We start from the raw sequence: 20,323 nt of genomic DNA, 5'->3' as shown, positions 1-20,323 counted from the left end.
ATGAGATTAGTGAATGGAACAAACGATTGCTCTTATGAAGAAAGGCTTAAGTTTAACAGATTACAGTGTCCGGAGACTAAGTACCTGTGAGGTGATTTGGTTTAAGTGTATAAGACCTTGAATGGTTTGAGCATGCTCAATGCTGATGGGATTCTTCCTTTCCCAGATTAATCTCTTCTCCTAAGGGGACATAAATTCAAATTGAGGAAAGACGGTTGTGGAATAGATGTACAGAAGTTTGCTTTTAGCTGGTTGGCGGTTGATTGCTGGAACAAAAACGTCGATCTGTCATTGTAGAAGTTGACAGCTTAAATAAATTCAAGGCAAAACTAGACAAACATTTGGATTGAATGGATGGGTGAAATGGGGAAGGGTTCTTTTTTTGGCTGATGCTGGATAAGCTTCCTTCTTGCCCCTTATGCCCCTGCTAATGCTAATTGAATTGACATATGTTTTAGTTAAGTCTCTTTTATAATTTATTTATAGATTTGATACTAGAGAGCTATTACGTGATCGATAATTCCTATATTCTATTATATTATGAATCAACAGGGCTTACCTTTATTTTTTGATATAGGAAGCTTCTTTTCCAACTCTCCATGTCCAACTCGCTAATAATTCATGGGGAAGGCGATATCAATTTTGCAAAACATTGTCATAAAGTTAGATTTTGGAGGTCTAAACGGGCTAATAATTAAGGATCGATTTTTCTTTTTGGTCCTGTGGCTGGAATTTTGAGTTAAATTTAGGGGTCTAATAATTGGGTAAGGGGTGGGGGTAGGGGTTGGGGGTTATTCTCTACATTCCTTAAGTTGGACTAGAACTTTTCGGGGCATCATGTTCACAGGAAGAGAGTTACTCACAATTAATCTGAAACTTTTTTCTTTCCTTATGTTGTAGTATTTGTTCTTCACGCATGCGTATAAGTGACCAATCGTCGGACAATAGGAATGGCCTACGGATATTGATTGAAGTTTCATGTAGTTTCATCTCTAAGGTTTCTGCAATGAGTAGTTTGTAGTAGTTGTGTTAAATATTTATAATTTTTGTTTTAGTAAAGCCGAATGTATGTCGTTCATTTATTGCGTGGAATGAAAGTTCCGATGCATTTGAACGACCCGCCCACACCGAAGCTTCGTGTTGTTTTGCTCGAAGCTGTGCCACTCCCATGGTGGATCCTACGTAGACAGGGTCACAATTTTTGCATGGTATACTGTATACGAGGTCATGCTGTGATTGGAATGTGGTGTTTGAAGGCCGATTTCTGAAGAATGTGTATAGTTTGTTCATGGGTTTTGCTATGATTTTCACGTCGGTTCCCTTGCATATTTGGTTAAGTTTATTGTACCAATGCTCTATATATGGGATGGTGATGAAATATATTTTTTTGGTCGTCGGATTTTTTTGCTATGTTTGTTGCGAGGTTGTTGTTATTTATTTTATCACGGGCTAATGTTTTGACTTTGTTTATATAGGTTAGAGGGTAACCCCTATTTGAGAATCTTCTAGTTAGTTCATTTATTTCAGTGGTTAGAGAAATCTGGGTGGAAGAATATTTATAGGCATTTTGAAATTGGTTCAGCATGACCGATTTTTTGTATTGTTGGGGGTGGTAACTGTGGAAGTGTAGAAGCATCCCTTTATTAGTGGGGTTTTCTATATATGCTGAAATTTAGTTTTTGGTCTAATCTGTGTATGGTAAAATTAAGGAAATTTATGGAGTGGGATTCTGCTTCAGTTTCTAATTCAAATTTTAGTCTCTGATGGATGTTATTAAAAACCTGTAGAATATTGTTTATGGTCGAATGGTCTGTGATGATTAGGATGTCATCCAGATATCTTCCGTAATATGTGATCTGTGGTATAAATGGGAGTGGCACAGCTTCGAGCAAAACAACACGAAGCTTCGGTGCGGGCGGGTCGTTCAAATGCATCGGAACTTTCGTTCCACGCAATAAATGAACGACATACAGTCGGCTTTACTAAAACAAAAATTATAAATATTCAACACAACTACTACAAACTACTCATTGCAGAAACCTTAGAGATGAAACTACATGAAACTTCAATCAATATCTGTAGGCCATTCCTATTGTCCGATGATTGGTCACTTATACGCATGCGTGAAGAACAAATACTACAACATAAGGAAAGAAAAAAAGTTTCGGATTAATTGTGAGTAACTCTCTTCCTGTGAACATGATGCCCCGAAAAGTTCTAGTTCAACTTAAGGAATGTAGAGAATAACCCCCAACCCCTACCCCCCACCCCCGCCCCTTACCCAATTATTAGACCCCTAAATTTAACTCAAAATTCCAGCCACAGGACCAAAAAGAAAAATCGATCCTTAATTATTAGCCCGTTTAGACCTCCAAAATCTAACTTTATGACAATGTTTTGCAAAATTGATATCGCCTTCCCCATGAATTATTAGCGAGTTGGACAAGGAGAGTTGGAAAAGAAGCTTCCTATATCAAAAAATAAAGGTAAGCCCTGTTGATTCATAATTTATTTATAGGATGTGAAGAATACGAAGAATATTATAACATGCTAATTTTTTATTTATTTTTATTATTGTTATTTCTGTATAATGATTAGTTTATATTGAATTAAAGTATCAGTTCAACTTCAGTACTACTTTTAAGGGTTATCATCTAATTACTTAGTTTTTTAAATTTCCTACAGTGGGACCTGGAAGCTTTTTAGTAAGGCCAAGTGATAATTCACCAGGCAATTATTCCCTCTTCTTCCATATTAACAATACCATTCAACGATTTCGTATAGAAAAGCGAGGTAACCGTTACATTATGGGTGGACGATGCTTTGACAGGTAATTTATTTTAGCTTTTCTTTTTTGAACATATAGATAGCTCATCTCTGATTTTAAAAAAATTTACCTTCATATATATGGAATACCGAATTAAAATTGGCAGATCGGCCAATTAATTAGGTATTCTATATTAGGGAAACCCTGTGCTTATTTTGTATGGTAAATTTTCTTGTGCCATTTTATTGTTATTATTACACATTAGGCATATGTATAATCATTTATTTAGATGTATATCCAAATCATTTAATAAGATGAAGAAATGTGGCATGGTACAGGTTAATTTCATTTAATGTTTTGTGACATTCAGAATAAAAAAAAAAAAAAAAATTCCATCCTCAGAACAAAATTTAGAAATAGAGATTTTATTTTGTTGTGCATTTTACTTTTGTGTATACAGGCACTCCCTAGCTTATGTAATACTCGACTTACCGAAATTTGACTTTACGTAAGTTTTTTGCTGGCTGGTGCGAACTTTAAAAAAAATCGCGGAAATGTATTTTGCATCCCCTTAGCGATAAATGGAGGTACAGTGTATTGTGAAAATATCGTAATGTGAACCCAGTAGCACATTGTTTTTTTTTTTTGGTAATTCCTTCCAAGACCTCGGAAGTTGAAATTTTCCTTATAGAACCAAGCTATTTTTCTCGCTAAAAGGTAATTTTTATAATGGAAATTGCACTACACTTTCATAGTTATCATATGTTACATTATAAGAATCAGTTTTGAACTTTGTGATCTAAAACACATTTCTGGAGGTCTGGTGACTACCATAAAACAATAAAAACAATTTGCACTTTCTAGTTTATTGGGCTTTTCTGTTAGCACAGTCTGTTAGCTTTTCTGTTAGCACAGTATGAAAGGGTAGTAAACTCAATCTTGTTGCATTTGCAATAATACCAATAACTGGAATCTATGGGTTTTTATGTTACGGTATTATGGTGAAATAAGTTCCCCTTCACTCTTGAATCATATAAAAAACAAATTTTCAGAAACTTCTCTTCATTCCTATTTACGTATTACAATGGTGAAGGGAAAGGGGCCAAGGGAAAGTGCAAGTGCTGGCAGTGCTAGGAAACGAAACAAAATTGATTTAGAAATGAAGATGATTAATTAAGAAGTATGAAGCAGGACAATGGTTGTCTCTATTGCACAGAATTAGGTCTCGCTGCCTCAATGGTGAATACTGTTTTAAGGGACAGTGCACGTATAAAAGAACATGTTAAAGGATTAAAAGTGATCAAAAACAGCATTCAGGTGCTATATCAAAGATGGAAAAGCTATTAGTAATATGAATGGAAAATCAGATTCAGAAATAAGTGCCCTGAGTCCAATGGCCATTCAGGCAAAAGTAAGAAGTATTTATGAGATATTAAGGATAAGTACGGCGAACCCCAAGCCAAGTTTGTGGTAGGCAGTGGGTGGTTTAATAGGTTCAAGCATCAAGCTGGTTTCCGAAACATTATATGTGGCGAAATCTCCAGTGCCGATTCTACAGCTGCAGAGAAATTTTGTGATGTGTTAGGAAAAAAACCCCTTCTAAATCTTCACAGCCCTCAACAATTGTTGAAGAAAACAATCGGCATCAGCATGCTCTTGACATTCAATAAGATGTCCTGCTTTGCCATTTTTTAGATGTGGAGATGATGGTGTTTCTTGAAAGGATTGCTACTTTGTTTCTGGGTCATAACCATAAATTTAGCTTTCATTTCCTGTTATTATGTTGTTATGTTATTGTATTATGTCATTCCTTCTATGACATTGGGTAGGCGCCTCCGTAGCCAGGTGGGAAGGAGCAGCAGTGCGTAGCACACGCTTCTTGATTAGACCGGGGTTCGAGCCCGTCACCACCAAATACGGAGGATGCGGGAAGGTCAGGGAATGACCACCGCATATCATGGAGCAATATGGCCTTAGTTGCTAATGCTCCTAAAATGCAAATAACAAGCACTATGACATTGGAAAGGAAGTTTCTGTCCTATCTGGCCTGTGGTTTCAGGTCCTTGCACAGAATACTGAAATCAATTTCTGGTTTTCTTTGTCACCCAACAACTGGGGCACAAATATTGCAGCAATCTGCATCATGTTTAAATTTTCATTTAAAAATACATCATGTACCATACGATAGGCCTAAAAAATCACAAATATTGTTAATCGTGTGCTGTCCCTCCTGATAGGTGATTTAGTGCACTTTTTCAACATTTTGATCAGTTTGAGTATTATGGACAGCCCAAATGCTCAAAACCATCAAGTAAGGTTTGGCTTGGAAAAGCATATACCTTAAAAAAAGTTTGTGTTCTACCCACAGCATCATCATCATTACCAAGAACTTGTTTAAGCATTACTGGAAGTCTCCAAAGATGTTTTCCCAAGTTTATGACAAAATTTTCTGTTCTTTGTGTTCACCACCTTACTGGCTGCAAAAATTGTAGGACACTCAACGAAAATGCTTAAACATCAAATAAACAAAAGCAATATCCTCTTGGTATGGAACTGGCCATATTCACTGTAAATTAGTTCAGCCTATTGCTATATTACATGTGTTTAGTGCTTCATGGCCAATCTGGCTTTTGGTTTGTACTTCATATTTTGTATCCTTAGGAACATTTTTTTGAAATTCCTGATGCATTTTAAGTTAACACAAATCTGTGGCTTGTCAGTGACCCCCCCACAACCTTTTGTTCAAGCTGTATTGTACATATTTAAATAAAAACGTTTGGAACTGCAAAAATATTCTTAGAACTGCACATTACACTTCTGTAGAACTGCATGTTAAAAACATACAGTTCTATACAAGTGTAGTTCTAAGATTGTGTCTTAGAACTACACTTGTCATATGATAATTACATGATAATTATATTTAGCTATGCATAATATAATTATCATGTGATTATTTATATTGTATTCACTGAACAAATATTTTTTCAATGCAGAAAACAGTTGTAGTCTGAAGGGGTGATGTTTGGAAAATAGGATGCAATGACAGTAGTTCATTGTAGCCTTAGTTACAATGTGATCAGTGTCACACAAGAAGAATTCAACTGGAGAGGTTAATTGCTCAGAAATTTCAGTAGAAAGGAAGAAGTCACCCATAATGGATTTAACTTTTTGAAAGTAATCATTGAATATCACCCCTTCGTATCAAAACAGTAATGCCATCCCCTGGTAGCAGATGGTGGTATTCAAAATATTTTGTGCTGAGATTATCTTTAATAATGCCACACCACGGACTGTTGTTTATTGTGATTGAATCCAAATTTTTTTCGATGGTCTCCAGTTGGCTGGCAAACTTGTTTGAATTCTGGGCAAATTTCGTAAGGATTGCCTTTGCAAAATTCGCCCTCTTCTTTTTCTGGTCTGCATCCAAATGTTTTGGTACCTATTTTGTTGAAACTTTTTAATGCTAAATTCTTTGTAGACAGTATGCCAGTCCCATTTGCAGGTTTAGTGTGTTTGCTATATATTGTAATTGAATCAATGATCTTTAAAAGTCAGTTCACAAGTATCATCTTTGTAAAATCTCTGATCCCCTTTGATAGGTAATGGACAAAACATTATACTACTTACTAGTAGTATAATGTTTCATGTATAGTGTTTCATCTGTTTTCACAGTTTTTCTGATCTTCCCAATTTAATCGTTTTTTTTAATAATTGCAATTTTCAAATATTTTCTCAGCTTTTTTATATTATTTAATGCATGTTATTTTCACAATTCCAGGGTGAAATGCTGTGGTTGTTATTGATATATAAGTTGACCAGAAGTAAATGATGTACAATATTTGTTCAGAATTTAGCATTAGCAGGGCATATGATGCAAGAAAGCAAGCTTATATAGCATCAGCCAAAAAAAAAAACACACTCTTCCCATTTCATCCGTCCATAAACTCCAAATGTTTGTCTAGTTCTGCCTTGAACTTATTTAAGTTGCTGACCTCCAATACAAAAGATAAAAGTTTGTTCCAACTATCAACCACTTGCTGGCTAAAGCCAGATTTCTGCACATCTATTCTACAATTGTCTTTCCTCAATTTGAATTTATGTCCCCTCAGGTGAGTAATCTTAACAAGAGGAAGGATCCCATTAGCATTGAGCTTGTTCAATCAATTCAAGGCCTTACGCACCTCAATTAGATCACTTTGCAGGTGCCTAGTCTCCAGAAATTTGCAGAACTTAAACCTTTCTTGGTAACACCAACCTTTTGGTGTTATCAAGAAAGGTTGGTGTTAGCACTCACCAATCTCGTTACCCTTCTCTGTACTTGTTCCAGCAGTTCTACATCCTTCCAAAAATGAGCCCTTCAGACCTGTATACAGTACTTAAGGTGTGACATGACCATTGCCTTATACAAGGGGACAATCTCCACCCTTATCCCTGCTAGGAAAATTTCTATATATCATTGACAAGACGCCATGAGCTACGCTTGCAGCCTTTTTGCACTGTTCAGAAAACTTCATATCTCACTGCACAATTATCCCCAGATCCTTTTCATTCTCCACTACCCTTAGTGTAGTACCACCCAGTTGATACGGTTCTCTTGAGTTACTGCCACCCATATGCAGTACTTGATATTTTTTAATGTTAAACTTCAGTTGCCAACTCTCAGCCGAACTGTTCAACTTTTCCAGATCCTGTTGCAGTAGCATACTATCACTGCTGTCATTAACAACTCTGCCAACCTTCGTATTATCTGCAAACTTAGACATTAACCCTGATATACCTTAATCGATATCATTGATAAATACCAAAAACAACAATGGGCCCAACACCGAACCCTGGGGGACTCCTCTAATAACATTAGTCCACAAAGAACAGTGTCCATTGTTTACCACTCTCTGTCTTCTCCCACTCAACCATCCTTTTATCTATTGTAACAACTTGCTCTTAATGCTATTCTGCTCCAATTTGTACAGTAGTCTTCCATGTGCCACGGTATCAAAAGCTTTTCTAAAATTCAAGTATATGACATCAAAATTATTCTTTGCATCCACTTCTTTTGTCACCACTTCATAGTATCCAGTCAAATTTGTCAGACAAGACTTCCCTTTAACAAACCCATGCTGTGTCTGAACTATAACTGCAGTCTTGTCTAGATGATCCTGCATCCCCTCCTTAACCAGTGATTCCATTATTTTCTCTGGAACAGAAGTCAAACTAACAGATCTGTAATTATTTGTGTCACCCTTTGATTCCCCCCCCCCCTTGTTAATTGGGGAAATTTGCGCATCTGCAGTCCAAGGAGACCTCCCCAGAGTCCAAGGGAGCTTTTATAATTATGGTTAAGAGTTTGCTTATTTATTGCTGCCTCCTTTAATATAACTGGATAGATCCCATCCACTCCAGGTGCCTTCCTTATGTTTAACTTCAAGAATTTCTCCTCCACTTTACTCACAGTTATTACTTAATCCTGTAGCTCCCTGTTAGAGTTTAATAAACTTCTGGCATTCCCCCTCCTTGAATAACTACTCATGCGTGAATGTGCAAAATCCTCATTCAGTTTATCAGCTACCTGAGCATGATCATCAATAGTCAAACCATCTATGTTAAGTGAACCAATCTGATTCATCCCTTTCCTCCAAAAGTTACATAAGTAAAGAATTCTTTGTGATTTTCTTTGCATCCTTTGCCAAAGATTTCTCGTAATCTTTGCTTGCCTAATCTCCTTTGTGACTTGGTTACAGACCACTACCTGCCATAAGTAGTGCCATATCTGCCATAGGCTTCTCTGTCACCTGATAATTTATATGCATTCCATGCATTTTTCTTCTCTGCCACGAGCTGCATTAATTTATCTGATATCCATTTAGGCTAAACCTTGAACAGTGTTTCTTAGTTGGTATGAAAAGCCTAGTACCCTTACCCTCAAAGATTAATTCCCTGATGGCCTCCCATTTAGAACCGTTGGTAATATCATCAGTTGATCCCACTGTATAGAATTTAAAAACTCTGAGACCACTTTTACGAAAGCAAAACCCTTCTCCTTGCCCCTGATGGTAGTTACATCTTTAAGTAAATCCCACATCATTGCACTGTGATCACTGCCACCTAGTGGTTTCTTTTGTCTGCAGATTCTTAATGCATGAAGAATCACTGCTGATAATCAGATCAAGAGTATTACTCCCTCTGGTTGCCTCTCGGACTTGTTGCTGAAGAAAACAGTCATCCAATAAATCCACAAGCATCTTGCTAGTGTGCGAGTGACCAACCCACAAATTCCAGTCAATATCTGGGAAATTAAAATCCCCCATTATAAGACTCTGATTTTCTGGCCCACTCTATTTCCCTGTACAGTTTCTTATTATACTCATCAGAGTAATTAGGCCTGTAACCCACACCTACTCTCATTTTCCCTTTCCCAGGGCTTATGCCATACCACACAGACTCAACATTGCATTGCCTGCCAATGTCAATTGAATGCACTTACTTAGACTTTATGTGTTTGTTAACTAACAGCATAACCCCTCCTCCCTTCCTGTCCTGTCTATCCTTTCTGTACACATAGTACTCCCCAAATTCCAATTCTGTACTCCTTATATCTGGGTGGCACCATGTCTCTGATATACCAACAATATCCACTTTTGATGTCTTGACCAGCACTTCAAATTCATCAAAATTATTTACTATACTCCTAGCATTGGCGTACATCAAGTATATATATATACACCTATTCTTACTCTTAGTTACCCTAACACAATCCATGTATTTACTTGTTCCATGATGATGCCCAGCAGCCCTTGAAATCCCCAGTACCTCGCTTCCTAGGCTGCTGCTCATTCCAATAGAAGCAGTACAGGAATCACTTTCACCTCTGCCTGTGGCTACTGTTAATTTATTAGTCTGTGAATCACCCCTTTCCCCCAAGCTAGCAGTTTCTAATCCACCTAACACTGCCTCGATAGCATCAGAAAGCTATTTCTAAATCTTGAACTGTATTTATGCTGTTGATCTCCAGCTTTTGTATTTTCATTAGTATAAAATTACTGCAGTTAGAAAAGAAGAAACAAATTTTGTTTGAAATTTTTTTATTGATGAGGGGTGCATTTGTCTCTTTTTCATTTGTTTCTCTAAGTGTATTGTACATGAGTTCATTGCATTTGTTTATATGAGGTAGGAGTGGCCAGTTTTGCATTGAACATATATCATGAGTTCTATTGTTACTAACATTACACTAATGACCAATTGCCCATGTTTTTTTTTTTTTTTTTTATCTTCTTTGCATTTTATTATCAGGTACATAGAGGGAAATATTGTTAACCAAGCATTCACATTCTCTGTTTACTGAGCTTGTAGTGGGAAGTCTGCAGTTTCCACAGTCAATTTCTTTACCTTTGCCAGTTTTGTGTTATTCTGATGCAACATCCCAAAAATTATGATACAAAATTCCTTGTCATCAATAACAGTAACACACACTTTGCAAATGTATGACTGAAATACCAAGTATTGTAAAAAAAATTTTAGACATTCTAGGTTACAAAATAAAATTTATTCAGTGTTCAGGTATTTTTAACAAACTTAGTTTTAACACTTCATAGCCATATTTTGTAATACAATTCTTGTCTTAAAATAAAGCTGACATGTCCTCTATTATACATATGATAAATTTTCTCCTGCTATAATGAATAAGCTCAATATCTGCTTTGCTTAATTATCAGAGTGAAATTAGAAGGACCTTCAGTATTTTAACATCAGTAATATTTGTGCAGGCAACCCCACTTTATGATGACCTTGCTTGCAATGATCCACTGTTAGATTGGTTTTATGGTGTACAAATAAAGTTGCAAAAGGTAAATTTTGAATCAGAAAAAGAATGCTGCTCGAGAATTATTTTTTTATGATTAGACATAAGTAGAAAAGTTTTTCAAATTGATTTTTCACGACTTTTTAATAATTTAAAATGAAATAAACTTTGCCGTCAAATGTTAGAACTTTGGCAATGTCAATTATTGCTATTAATAGAGGCAATTGTTGCAAGGAAGCAAGATTTATACAGCATTAGCAAAAAAAAAAAATCTATTGATCTAATTTATATGTATATATGTGTTTTTAAATAAAACACCAAGAACTATAGGTATTTATTAGAAGCTGTAGTACTTAGTACCATGCATGGGTCAAAGGATTACGACATGAAAGAAGATAATACTTGTTGACATCAGACTTTAATTTTTGTAGATTGTAATTTTCGGGAAATACATATGAAGGGAGGTTGTTCCAGAAAACAGAAGTTGAAAGAATAAATGAGGAAGAAGAAAAGTTGATTCTGTGAGTTTGAAGTTGGAAGTAAAAGGGAGATGACTGGCTCGGGCATGTATTGGGACTGGTGTGGAAGAGAGAGCAGTACTTATATAAGCAAATTCAGAAGAACAGTGCCCATGGAAATATCTCTAGAAGGCATGCAGCAAAAACAGAATGTCTGTGTGACAAAATGGAGATACTTTTTTAGAGATAGATCATTAATTAATCTAACTGTCCTCTTTTTAATGGCATCTATAAGCCTGAGAGAAGTTTTGGGGGCACTGCCCCAGATGTGAGAACAATATTCCCTGGTAGGGCAGATTTGTAAATTGTACAGAGTGAGCAGAGTCACTCAGGATAATCGTTACTCAGGATAAAGAGTCAGGATAATCGTTAATAGATATGTAATATATGATCTTGTCTAGAAATCTCAGTGTCATCAATAATAAACATAGGAGTAGAAGAATCCTTTTTTGTGAGATATAAGACAGGACTGAGTTTTAGAGGGATTGATATCAACTAAGTTATCTTTGCCTCACTGGAGAATTACATGGAGGTCAGCATTTAAGGAATTGGTAGTGGATATTCAAGAAGTTGAAGCTGTTTTTTCAGCGAAAGATTCTTCAAACTGCAAAGTGGAAGGTGAAGTGCAATTGTTAGCAAAATTATGGATAGGATTTCCATATGGACAGCCATATACCATCACCTGCAGTGAGTGGTCAGAGAGAAAACTGGATACCCAATTACAAAACACAGTCGGCAAAATATAAGATGGAAGTTTATTTAGAAGACCTTTATGCCAAACACAATCAAAAGCATTTGAAATGTCAAGAGCAACTGCTTGTGTTTCACTAGACTTTTCCATTAAATTTGTCCACCAATCGGTAATGTAAGCGAGTTGATCAACAACCGATAGAATCCATACTTGTGATCCTTGATTAGATGGAAAGTTTCTAGGCAGTTTAGAAATTAGCATTTAATGGATTTCTCCATTAGTTTAGAAAGAGTTGAAATAAGTTCACTGGGACAATAATTGGATGGGAGGAGTTTGTCACCCTTTTTAGCAACTGGCTGGATATGAGCAAATTTCCAAGCAGAACTGAAAACACTGGTGGAATAAGAAAGTGTAAAAAGGTAGTGCAGAACAGGAGTAAGCTCAGGAGCACAGGTTTTGAAAACAAGTGGAGAAATAAACATCAGAACCTGGCACTTTCATGGCATCAAGACTATTCAAAACTTCTTTGACATGCATTTGACAGAAGACGACAGGAAGCTTTGAATGGAGTGTTAGTGGTAATGGTAGGAGGTAGTTTACCAAGATCATCAATATACGAGTTAGCAGATTGGCTTATCTTTAGCAGTGGTGGCAGTTGAACCATCCAGTTTTGGCACAGGTCGGAATAGAGATGGGCAAAAGTTGCATCTAATAGCTTTGACAAGGGACCAAAATGCTTGACTATCATTTACACAAGAGCAGGTTTTCTACTTTCGGCTAATTGATAACTGCATTAAAATTGTTGCTTCCTTCGGTGTAAGCAGAAAATGAACCTGGTGATTTGGATGCAAGCCAATTGCAATATTAGCATTAGCAAAGGCATATAATGCAAGAAAGCAAGCTTATATAGCATCAAGCAAAATAAAAAAAAAAAAAACACCTTCCCATTTCACCCACCCATTCACTCCAAATGTTTGTCAAGGCAGAATTAGACAAACATTTGAAGTGAATGTTAGTCTAGTTCTGCCTTGAACTTCTTTAAGTTGTTGACCTCCACTACAACAGATGGAAATTTGGTCCATCTATCAACCACCCGCTGGCTAAAGGCAGATTTCTGCCCATCTATTCTACAATTGTCTTTCCTCAATTTCAATTTATGTTCCCTCAGGTGCAGAATCAGGTACAGAGGAAGAATCCCATCAGCATTCAGTTTGCTCAAACCATTCAAAACCTTATGTACCTCAATCAGATCACCTCGCAGGTGCCTAGTCTCCAGATGTTGCAATTTGCAGAACTTAAGCCTATCTTTGTAACAGCAAACCTTTGTTCCACTCGCTAATCTCGTTTCCCTTCTCTCTGTACTCATTCTAGTAGTTCAAAATTTTTTATAAAATGAGGCCTCCAAACCTGTATGTAGCATTCACTGTGTGGCCTGATCATTATCTTATACAACGATCAGGCCACACAGTGATCATTGTAATTACTTCCTTTAGTTGTCTCTCGAACATGCTGCTATAGAAAAAAAATCATCCAATAGTGCCCATTGGTGTCCATTCAAGTATACATGCACCTGTTGTTACTCTTAGTTATCTTAACACAGCCCATGTATTTACTTGTTCCATGAAATAACTCCCAGCAGTCCTGAATTATCCCCAGCACCTTGCTTTCCAGGCTGCTGCTCATTTCAGTAGAAGCAGTCCAAGAATCACTTTCACCTCTGCCTGCGGCCACTGTTAATCTTCCCTGAAACTTAAGAATCTACCCCCCAAGCTAGCAGGTTTCTGACCCACCTAACACTGCCTCAATAGCATCAGCAAATATTCTTGCACCCTTTCTATTTAAGTGTATCCCATCCCTGTACAAGCAGTCTCTCCTGTTAACAAGCACAGACCATGCTGAGAAAAATTTTACCCCATGGGCCTTGCACAACCCACTAGAGCCAAATTGATTGACAAAGCTCTCATCATATATTCCCTCCTATCGTGTCTGGGCAGTATTGCAGTCACTTTCAAATTTAACCCGAACTTGTGACTTTTTTTCAACATTAACCCATACTTGTTAAGTAAGTCTGCAGATCTTCTACTCTTAATGTCATTTGTGCCAACATGTACAAGAATATCACCCTGTGTGCCCTTTAAGGGCACAAAGAGTGATATTGGGAGCTTAGAGGGGAACAGGCATTCTGTGTATTATCAGACACTCAGTCTAAAACATTGATGGATCCAGTATCCTTATATTTCAGAAGATTTAGGAGAAGTCCGGTTGGCCTGCCTCCCTAAAATCCACTCATGCACACCTTCTCGATGGTAAGCCCTGTTACGTCACTTAGGTGGCAACGAATGTGTAGAGTTGGTCTCTTCAAGATGCCTGGTCAGCATGAAGAGGAAAAGACCAAACTCTGCAGCACATGACAGTAAGACGAAGCAGATGACCCTCATTCCCTAGCGGCTTTCACCCCCCCCCCTTCTTATGGCAGCGAGAGGATCAGAGTGGAAGTAGAGGGTGCTAAGAATCTCTGGGTACAATCAGGCTGCCATGCACGAAAACTGAACTTGGCCTATTACAATGTAAGATCACTCGTCGGTGAAGACAGGATATTAGAGCTGGAAGAGGAATTAGAAAATGTGAATTGCAATATCATTGGTATGGCTGAAACAAGAAGAAGAAGAAATGAATCACTTATAAGTTTATCATGTGGAAATCTGCTGTTCACCAATAGAAACAGTTTTTTTTGTTTTGCTATTTGGTTTTTAGGAGCATTAGCAACTAAGGCCATATTGCTCCAGGGATATACGGTGGTCACAGGTTCGAACCCCAGTCTAATCAAGAAGCATGTGCTACGCATTGCTGCTCCTGCCCACCTGGCTACAGAGGCGCCTATGGAAACAGTAAAAGGAGTGAAGTTGGCTTTCTGGTCCATAAAGATATAAAAAACAACATTTTGGAATTCAAAAGTACATCACCAAGAGTGTCACCACTACTACTCAGGATTTCTAAGAGGTATAAGCTAAAGGTTATAATGATTTAGGCACCAACATCGAGCCATGATGATGAAGAGATGTTCACTGAAATTGAGAGTCTTCTAGATGAACAGAAAACTCACTACACTATCATTATGGGGGACTTCAATGCTAAGGTTGGAAAGAGACAAAACAGTGCAGAAAGGGAACTATAGGAAATTTTGGAATTGGCGAAAGAAATGAAAGAGGTAAAAGACGTGGAATTTGCAGATTCTCGAGGAATCAGTAATGAACACGTTTTTCAAGAAAGGAGTGAACAGAAAATGGACATGGAAAAGCCCAGGGAGTCCATTAGTTGTTAATCCATTTGGGAATGGATTAACAACTAATGAAATTAACTTCATCCTCACTAACAGAAGATATATCGTGAATGATGTTATTGTCCTGAATAAGGTAAATGTTGGAAGTGACCACAGAATGGTAAGATTAACACTTGATATAGATGTAAGAAGAGAAAGGAAAAAACTAACTCGAGTAATCAGTCTTTGAGATAACAGAAGAGGAGAAAAAGCAGTATGAACTGGAACTTAAGAACAAGTTTGAGCTTCTGCGGACTACTCAGGACCAAGGTATCGACGAGGAATATTACAACTTGCTGAAAGCGATAAAGCTCAAGAAACCTATAGGGAAAAAGAAATCCAAAGAAGAAAGAAAAAATTAGTCAAGAAACACTTGTCGTGATGAACCGAAGATGACAAATGAAGAGCAAGATAAACACTGACAAGGAGAAAATTGAGTATACTGAGTTATTCAAAGCCATTAGAAAGAGGCTCAGAGAGGACATAACACAAGAAAAGTAGAAAAAGCATTAAGGGAAAACAAAGGATTTAAATCAGCAGCAATGAGCAGTATTACGGAGAGATAAATAATACTGAAACTGAAGAATAGTTATGGTGCACTTATAAATATCAGAGAAGGCATAATTCAAATAGCAGAAGACTACTATAAAGAGTAATACAAGGAGCGAGGGAATGAAGCCAACGTGGGGAAGATGGATCGCAAATTAGTAACACATACAACATACCTGATATCCTTCCTGATGAGATAGAACACATGTTGAAGAAAATGAAGAATCATAAAGCCCTGGGGGAAGATGAAGTTACTGTAGAGTTGTTAAAATTGGGAGGAAGAGACATAACACAAAAACTGGCAAGGCTCTTCACAAAGTGCATTAGAAAAGGTGACGCCTAAGCAGTGGAATAATGCAATCATAGTTTTGCTGCATAAGAAAGGAGATAAATCAGAAATTGGAAATTATAGACCAATTAGCTTGTTATCCCACATCTACAAGTTGTTCACAAGGATCATTACTAACAGATTATAAAAACTACTTGATGAGAATGAACCGAAAGAGAAAGCTAGCTTTAGGACAGGATTCTCAACTATGGATCACCTTCACGTAATGTCACAGCTAATGGAGAAAACAAATGAATATAAAATACCATTATATCTGGCATTTGTGGATTATGAAAAGGCAGGTGGTAGATGACTTTCATCAACCGGTGAAATACCACCACTCTGCTTATTTGGAGGCTTGAAGTGGTGAAACCCATGTTTAGTCTCTAGAGCAAAGTTTCCGGCATACCACTCCCCTCCCCCCATACTTCTCCTTCAACCCATGCACGGTACTAAGTACTATAGGTTTTGATACCTTTCATGTTTGGGGTTTTCATAAAAAAAAAAAAAAAAAAACCAGCATAAGGCAATGTTTCGGGCACTGGAAAGACAAGGCATAGATACCCCATATATTATAATTTTGAAGAAAATATATGAGAATGCTACCTCCTTTATTAGACTAGACAAAGACAGTAGTAAATTTAAAATTGAGAAAGGAGTTTGACCTGGAGACACAATATCTCCGAAGTCGTTTACTGCTGCCCTTGAGGAAGCTTTCAGAAGATTAGACTGGTTGCAGAAAGGAGTAAATGTGAATGGAGAGTACCTAAACCATTTACGATTTGCAGATGACATTGTGGTAATAAGCCACGATCCCAAAGAATTAGTGGAAAATCTTAATCAGTTATGCAGAGTCAGTAAGGATTTTGGAATAAAGATGAATATGGCTAAAATAAGTAATAATGAACAAGTATGCCACAGAAAGGGATATAATGATTGAAGGAGCAGTAATTGGCTTTTGATTAGTAGAGGCATGTAATGCAAGAAAGCAAGCTTATGTAGCATCAGCCAAAAAAAGAGAGGAAAAAAAAAAAAAAACGCTTCCACTTCACCCCTCCGTTCATTCGAAATACCTGTCCAGTTGAGCCTTAAATTTATTTAGGCTATCAACTTCCACAACAAGGGATGGAAGTCTGTTCCACCAACCAACTACCCACTGGCTAAAGGCAAATTTCCACACATCTGCCTTTCCTCAATCTAAATTTATGCCCCTTCAGGTGATTATTCTGAGCAAGAGGAAGAATCCCATCAGCATTGAGCATGCTCAAAACCATTCAAGGCTTTATACATCTCTATCAGATCACCTCGCAGATGCCTAGTCTCCAGACACTATAATTTGCAAACCTTAAGCCTTTCTTCATAAGAGCAATCCTTTGTTCCATTCACTTATCTTGTTGCCCTTCTCTGTACTCGTTCCAGCAGCCCTACATCCTTCTTGAAATGAGGCCTCCAGACCTATATAGAGTATTCAAGGTGTGGTCTGACCATTGCCTTATACAAGGGAATAATCACCTCCTTAACCGTGCTAGAAAAATTCCTGTATATCATTGACAAGACACCATGAGCTGCTCTTGCAGCTTGTCTGCACTGCTCAGAGAACTTCATATCTGCCAGCACAATTACCCCCAGGTCCTATTAATTCTCTACCACTGTCAGTGTAGTACCACAGGGTTGATACGTTGCCCTGGGGTTGCTGTTTCCCATATGTAATACTTTACATTTGTCAATGTTAAACTTCATTTGCCACCTCTCAGCCCATCTGCTCAACCTTTCCAGATCCTGTTGCAGCAGCATAGCGTCAGTAGCATCCTTAACAACCCTGCCAACCTTTGTATCATCTGTAAACTTGGACATTAAGCTTGATATACCATCATCAGTATTATTTATAAATGCAGAAAACAATAATGGACCCAACACCGAACCCTGAGGGACTCCACTAATAACATTAGTCCCGATGAGCAGTGTCCATTGTTTACCACTCTCTGTCTTCTCCCCCCCAACCACCCCTTTATCCATAGCAGCAATTTGCCTCCAATGCCACACTGATCCAAATTGTGCAATAGTATCAAAAGCCTTTCTAAGATCCAAGTATATAATACCAAAGTTATTCCCTGCATCCAGTTCTTTTGTGACTGCATCATAGTATCCAATCAAATTGGTCAGGCAAGACTTTCCCTTAATAAAACATGCTGTGTCCGAGCTATAGCTGAAGTCTTGTCTAGGTGATCCTGCAGTGCTTCTTTAACCAGTGCCTCCATTAATTTTCCTGGAACAGAAGTTAAACTCACAGGTCTATAATTACTTGTGTCAGCCTTTGATCCTCCTTTGTGAATTGGGGATACATTTGCACTTATTCAGTCTATGGGTACCTCCCCTGAATCCAAGGAAGCTCTCATAATTATGGCTAAAGGTTTGCTTACTTCCTTTGCTGCCTCCTTTAATATAACTGGATAGATCCCATCCACCCCAGGTGCCTTTCTTGTGTTTATATTGAACAATTTCTCCTCCACTTTACTCTTAGTTATATCAAGATTATCTAGCTTACTGCCAGAGTTGAATACACCTCTGGCATTCCCCTCGCTAACTAACTCCTCATGTGTGAATGTCGATGCAAAATATTCATTTAGTTTGTTAGCTACCTGAGCAGGATCATCAACAGTTGAACCATCGATATCAAGTGGACCAATCTGATTCATCCCCTTCTTTCTAGAGTTTACATAAGTAAAGAACTCTTTGCTGTTTTTCTTTGCATCATTTGACAAACAGTTCTCGTAATCTGCCTTCACCTGCCTAACCTCCTTTGTAACTTGGTTACAGATCAACTTATATCTGTCAACGGCTTCTTTGTCACATGTTAATTTATATGTATCCCATGCATTTTTCTTCTCTGCCATATGTCTCATTAGTTCATCTGACATCGATTTAGGCCTAAACCTTGAACAATATTTCTTAGTTTGTATGTAAAGCCTAGTAGCTTCCAAGATAAGTTCTTTGAATATTTCCCATTTTGAATTTGCTTTTGGTAACATCATCAGTTGGTCCCACTGTATAGAATTTAAATACTGTCTCAGACCATTGTAGTTGCCTTTACAAAAACAGTAAAATCCTTCCCTTAACCCCTGATGGTAGTTACCTCTTTGAGTAACTCCCATTTCAGAACACTGTGATCACTGCCACCTAGTGGTTCCTTTATCTGCAGATTCTTAATGCATGAAGAATCACTACTGATAATGAAATCAAATGAGATAATGAAATGAGAATCACTATTGATAATTGAAAAGGTGGAGTCATATACTTTACTGGGACAAGTGGAAGACAACGACGGAGATGGACAGATGAAATTCATGAGTTTGTGGGTAATGAATGGATGGCCATAGCACAAAACAGAAGGAACTGGAAAGTTGCTTGAGAGGCCTTCATCCTGCAGTGGATTGAAAATGGTTGGAGATCATGATGATGTGCCCTTAAAAGATGATATCTGCTCTACAACGTCATTAACTTTTGCCCAGGCAGACATACGCTGGTCCTATTCCATCTATCCTTTTTGCATAATATATTTTCCGTCTCCCTGATAATAGTTACCAACAATAACTATCTCCTGTGGGACCAGTGCATTCTGCCCTGAAGTTTGCTGCTGTGTTGCCTAATGCACAAGAGTTCGATTCCATTCAGTTGGAGCTTCAATAGCTGAGAGCTTGGAGGGTTCTCCATTTAAATTGTTCGAGAACATCTACCCTACTCTTCAAACTCTCATAAACAGCTATCAGAACGCTACGTTGGCACCTAATTTCTTGACACTCTCTACACCTAGCACACACAAAGACATCCTCTATGGCTAGCCGGTCACCACCAAATACGGAGGATGCAGAAAGGTCAGGGAATGACCACCGCATATCCCCGGAGCAATATGGCCTTAGTTGCTAATGCTCCTAAAAACCAAATGACAAACAACAACAAACAAGCAACCTCCATGGCTAGATCATGTTCTGTTGCAGAAAGGTCCGTAAACATTCCACAAGTTGCACATTGTTTTTAGGCTGTGATGTGTTCAAGAATCACCCCCTTCAATTATTCCCTGAGCTCCAGCACTCCAGCTACTTTGTGCTTGTTGCCTTGCTGATCTAGTTTGGTGCATTATTTCCATTTGAATACCATTTAATTGATTAACAATGAAAAGTAGCAAGGTTGATAAAGTTTTAATTTGCAATACTATACTAAGCTAATGCCGTGACACGTATTATGCTATCTGGTTTTTACGTTATACTTTATGCTATCAGTTATGAGATATAAGCTATCAATTTACGCTATGCCGTAACAATCACATTGTTAAGTTAGTTATATCCTTATCTAAATAGA

General features: G+C 37.6%; 1 protein-coding gene across 2 annotated transcripts in view; it reads left to right on the top strand.

Annotated features, from left to right (window-relative positions):
• Positions 1 to 20,323, top strand: part of vap (RAS p21 protein activator vap) — a 723,705-nt gene that overhangs the window by 139,345 nt on the left and 564,037 nt on the right. For both annotated transcript variants that reach the window (XR_016546661.1, XM_090368525.1), the window contains exon 7: positions 2,686 to 2,830. Coding sequence is in view for 1 of the 2 variants with exons in the window: in XM_090368525.1 (XP_090224651.1) it covers positions 2,686 to 2,830 (145 nt within the window). In the remaining variant the exon portion in view is untranslated. The remainder of the gene's footprint in view (positions 1 to 2,685; positions 2,831 to 20,323) is intronic.

This window comes from Mastigoproctus giganteus, chromosome 2, assembly GCF_048544385.1.
Source record: "Mastigoproctus giganteus isolate SK-2022 chromosome 2, ASM4854438v1, whole genome shotgun sequence".
NCBI lineage: Eukaryota > Metazoa > Arthropoda > Arachnida > Uropygi > Thelyphonidae > Mastigoproctus > Mastigoproctus giganteus.
This window is presented reverse-complemented; position numbering and strand designations above follow the sequence as displayed.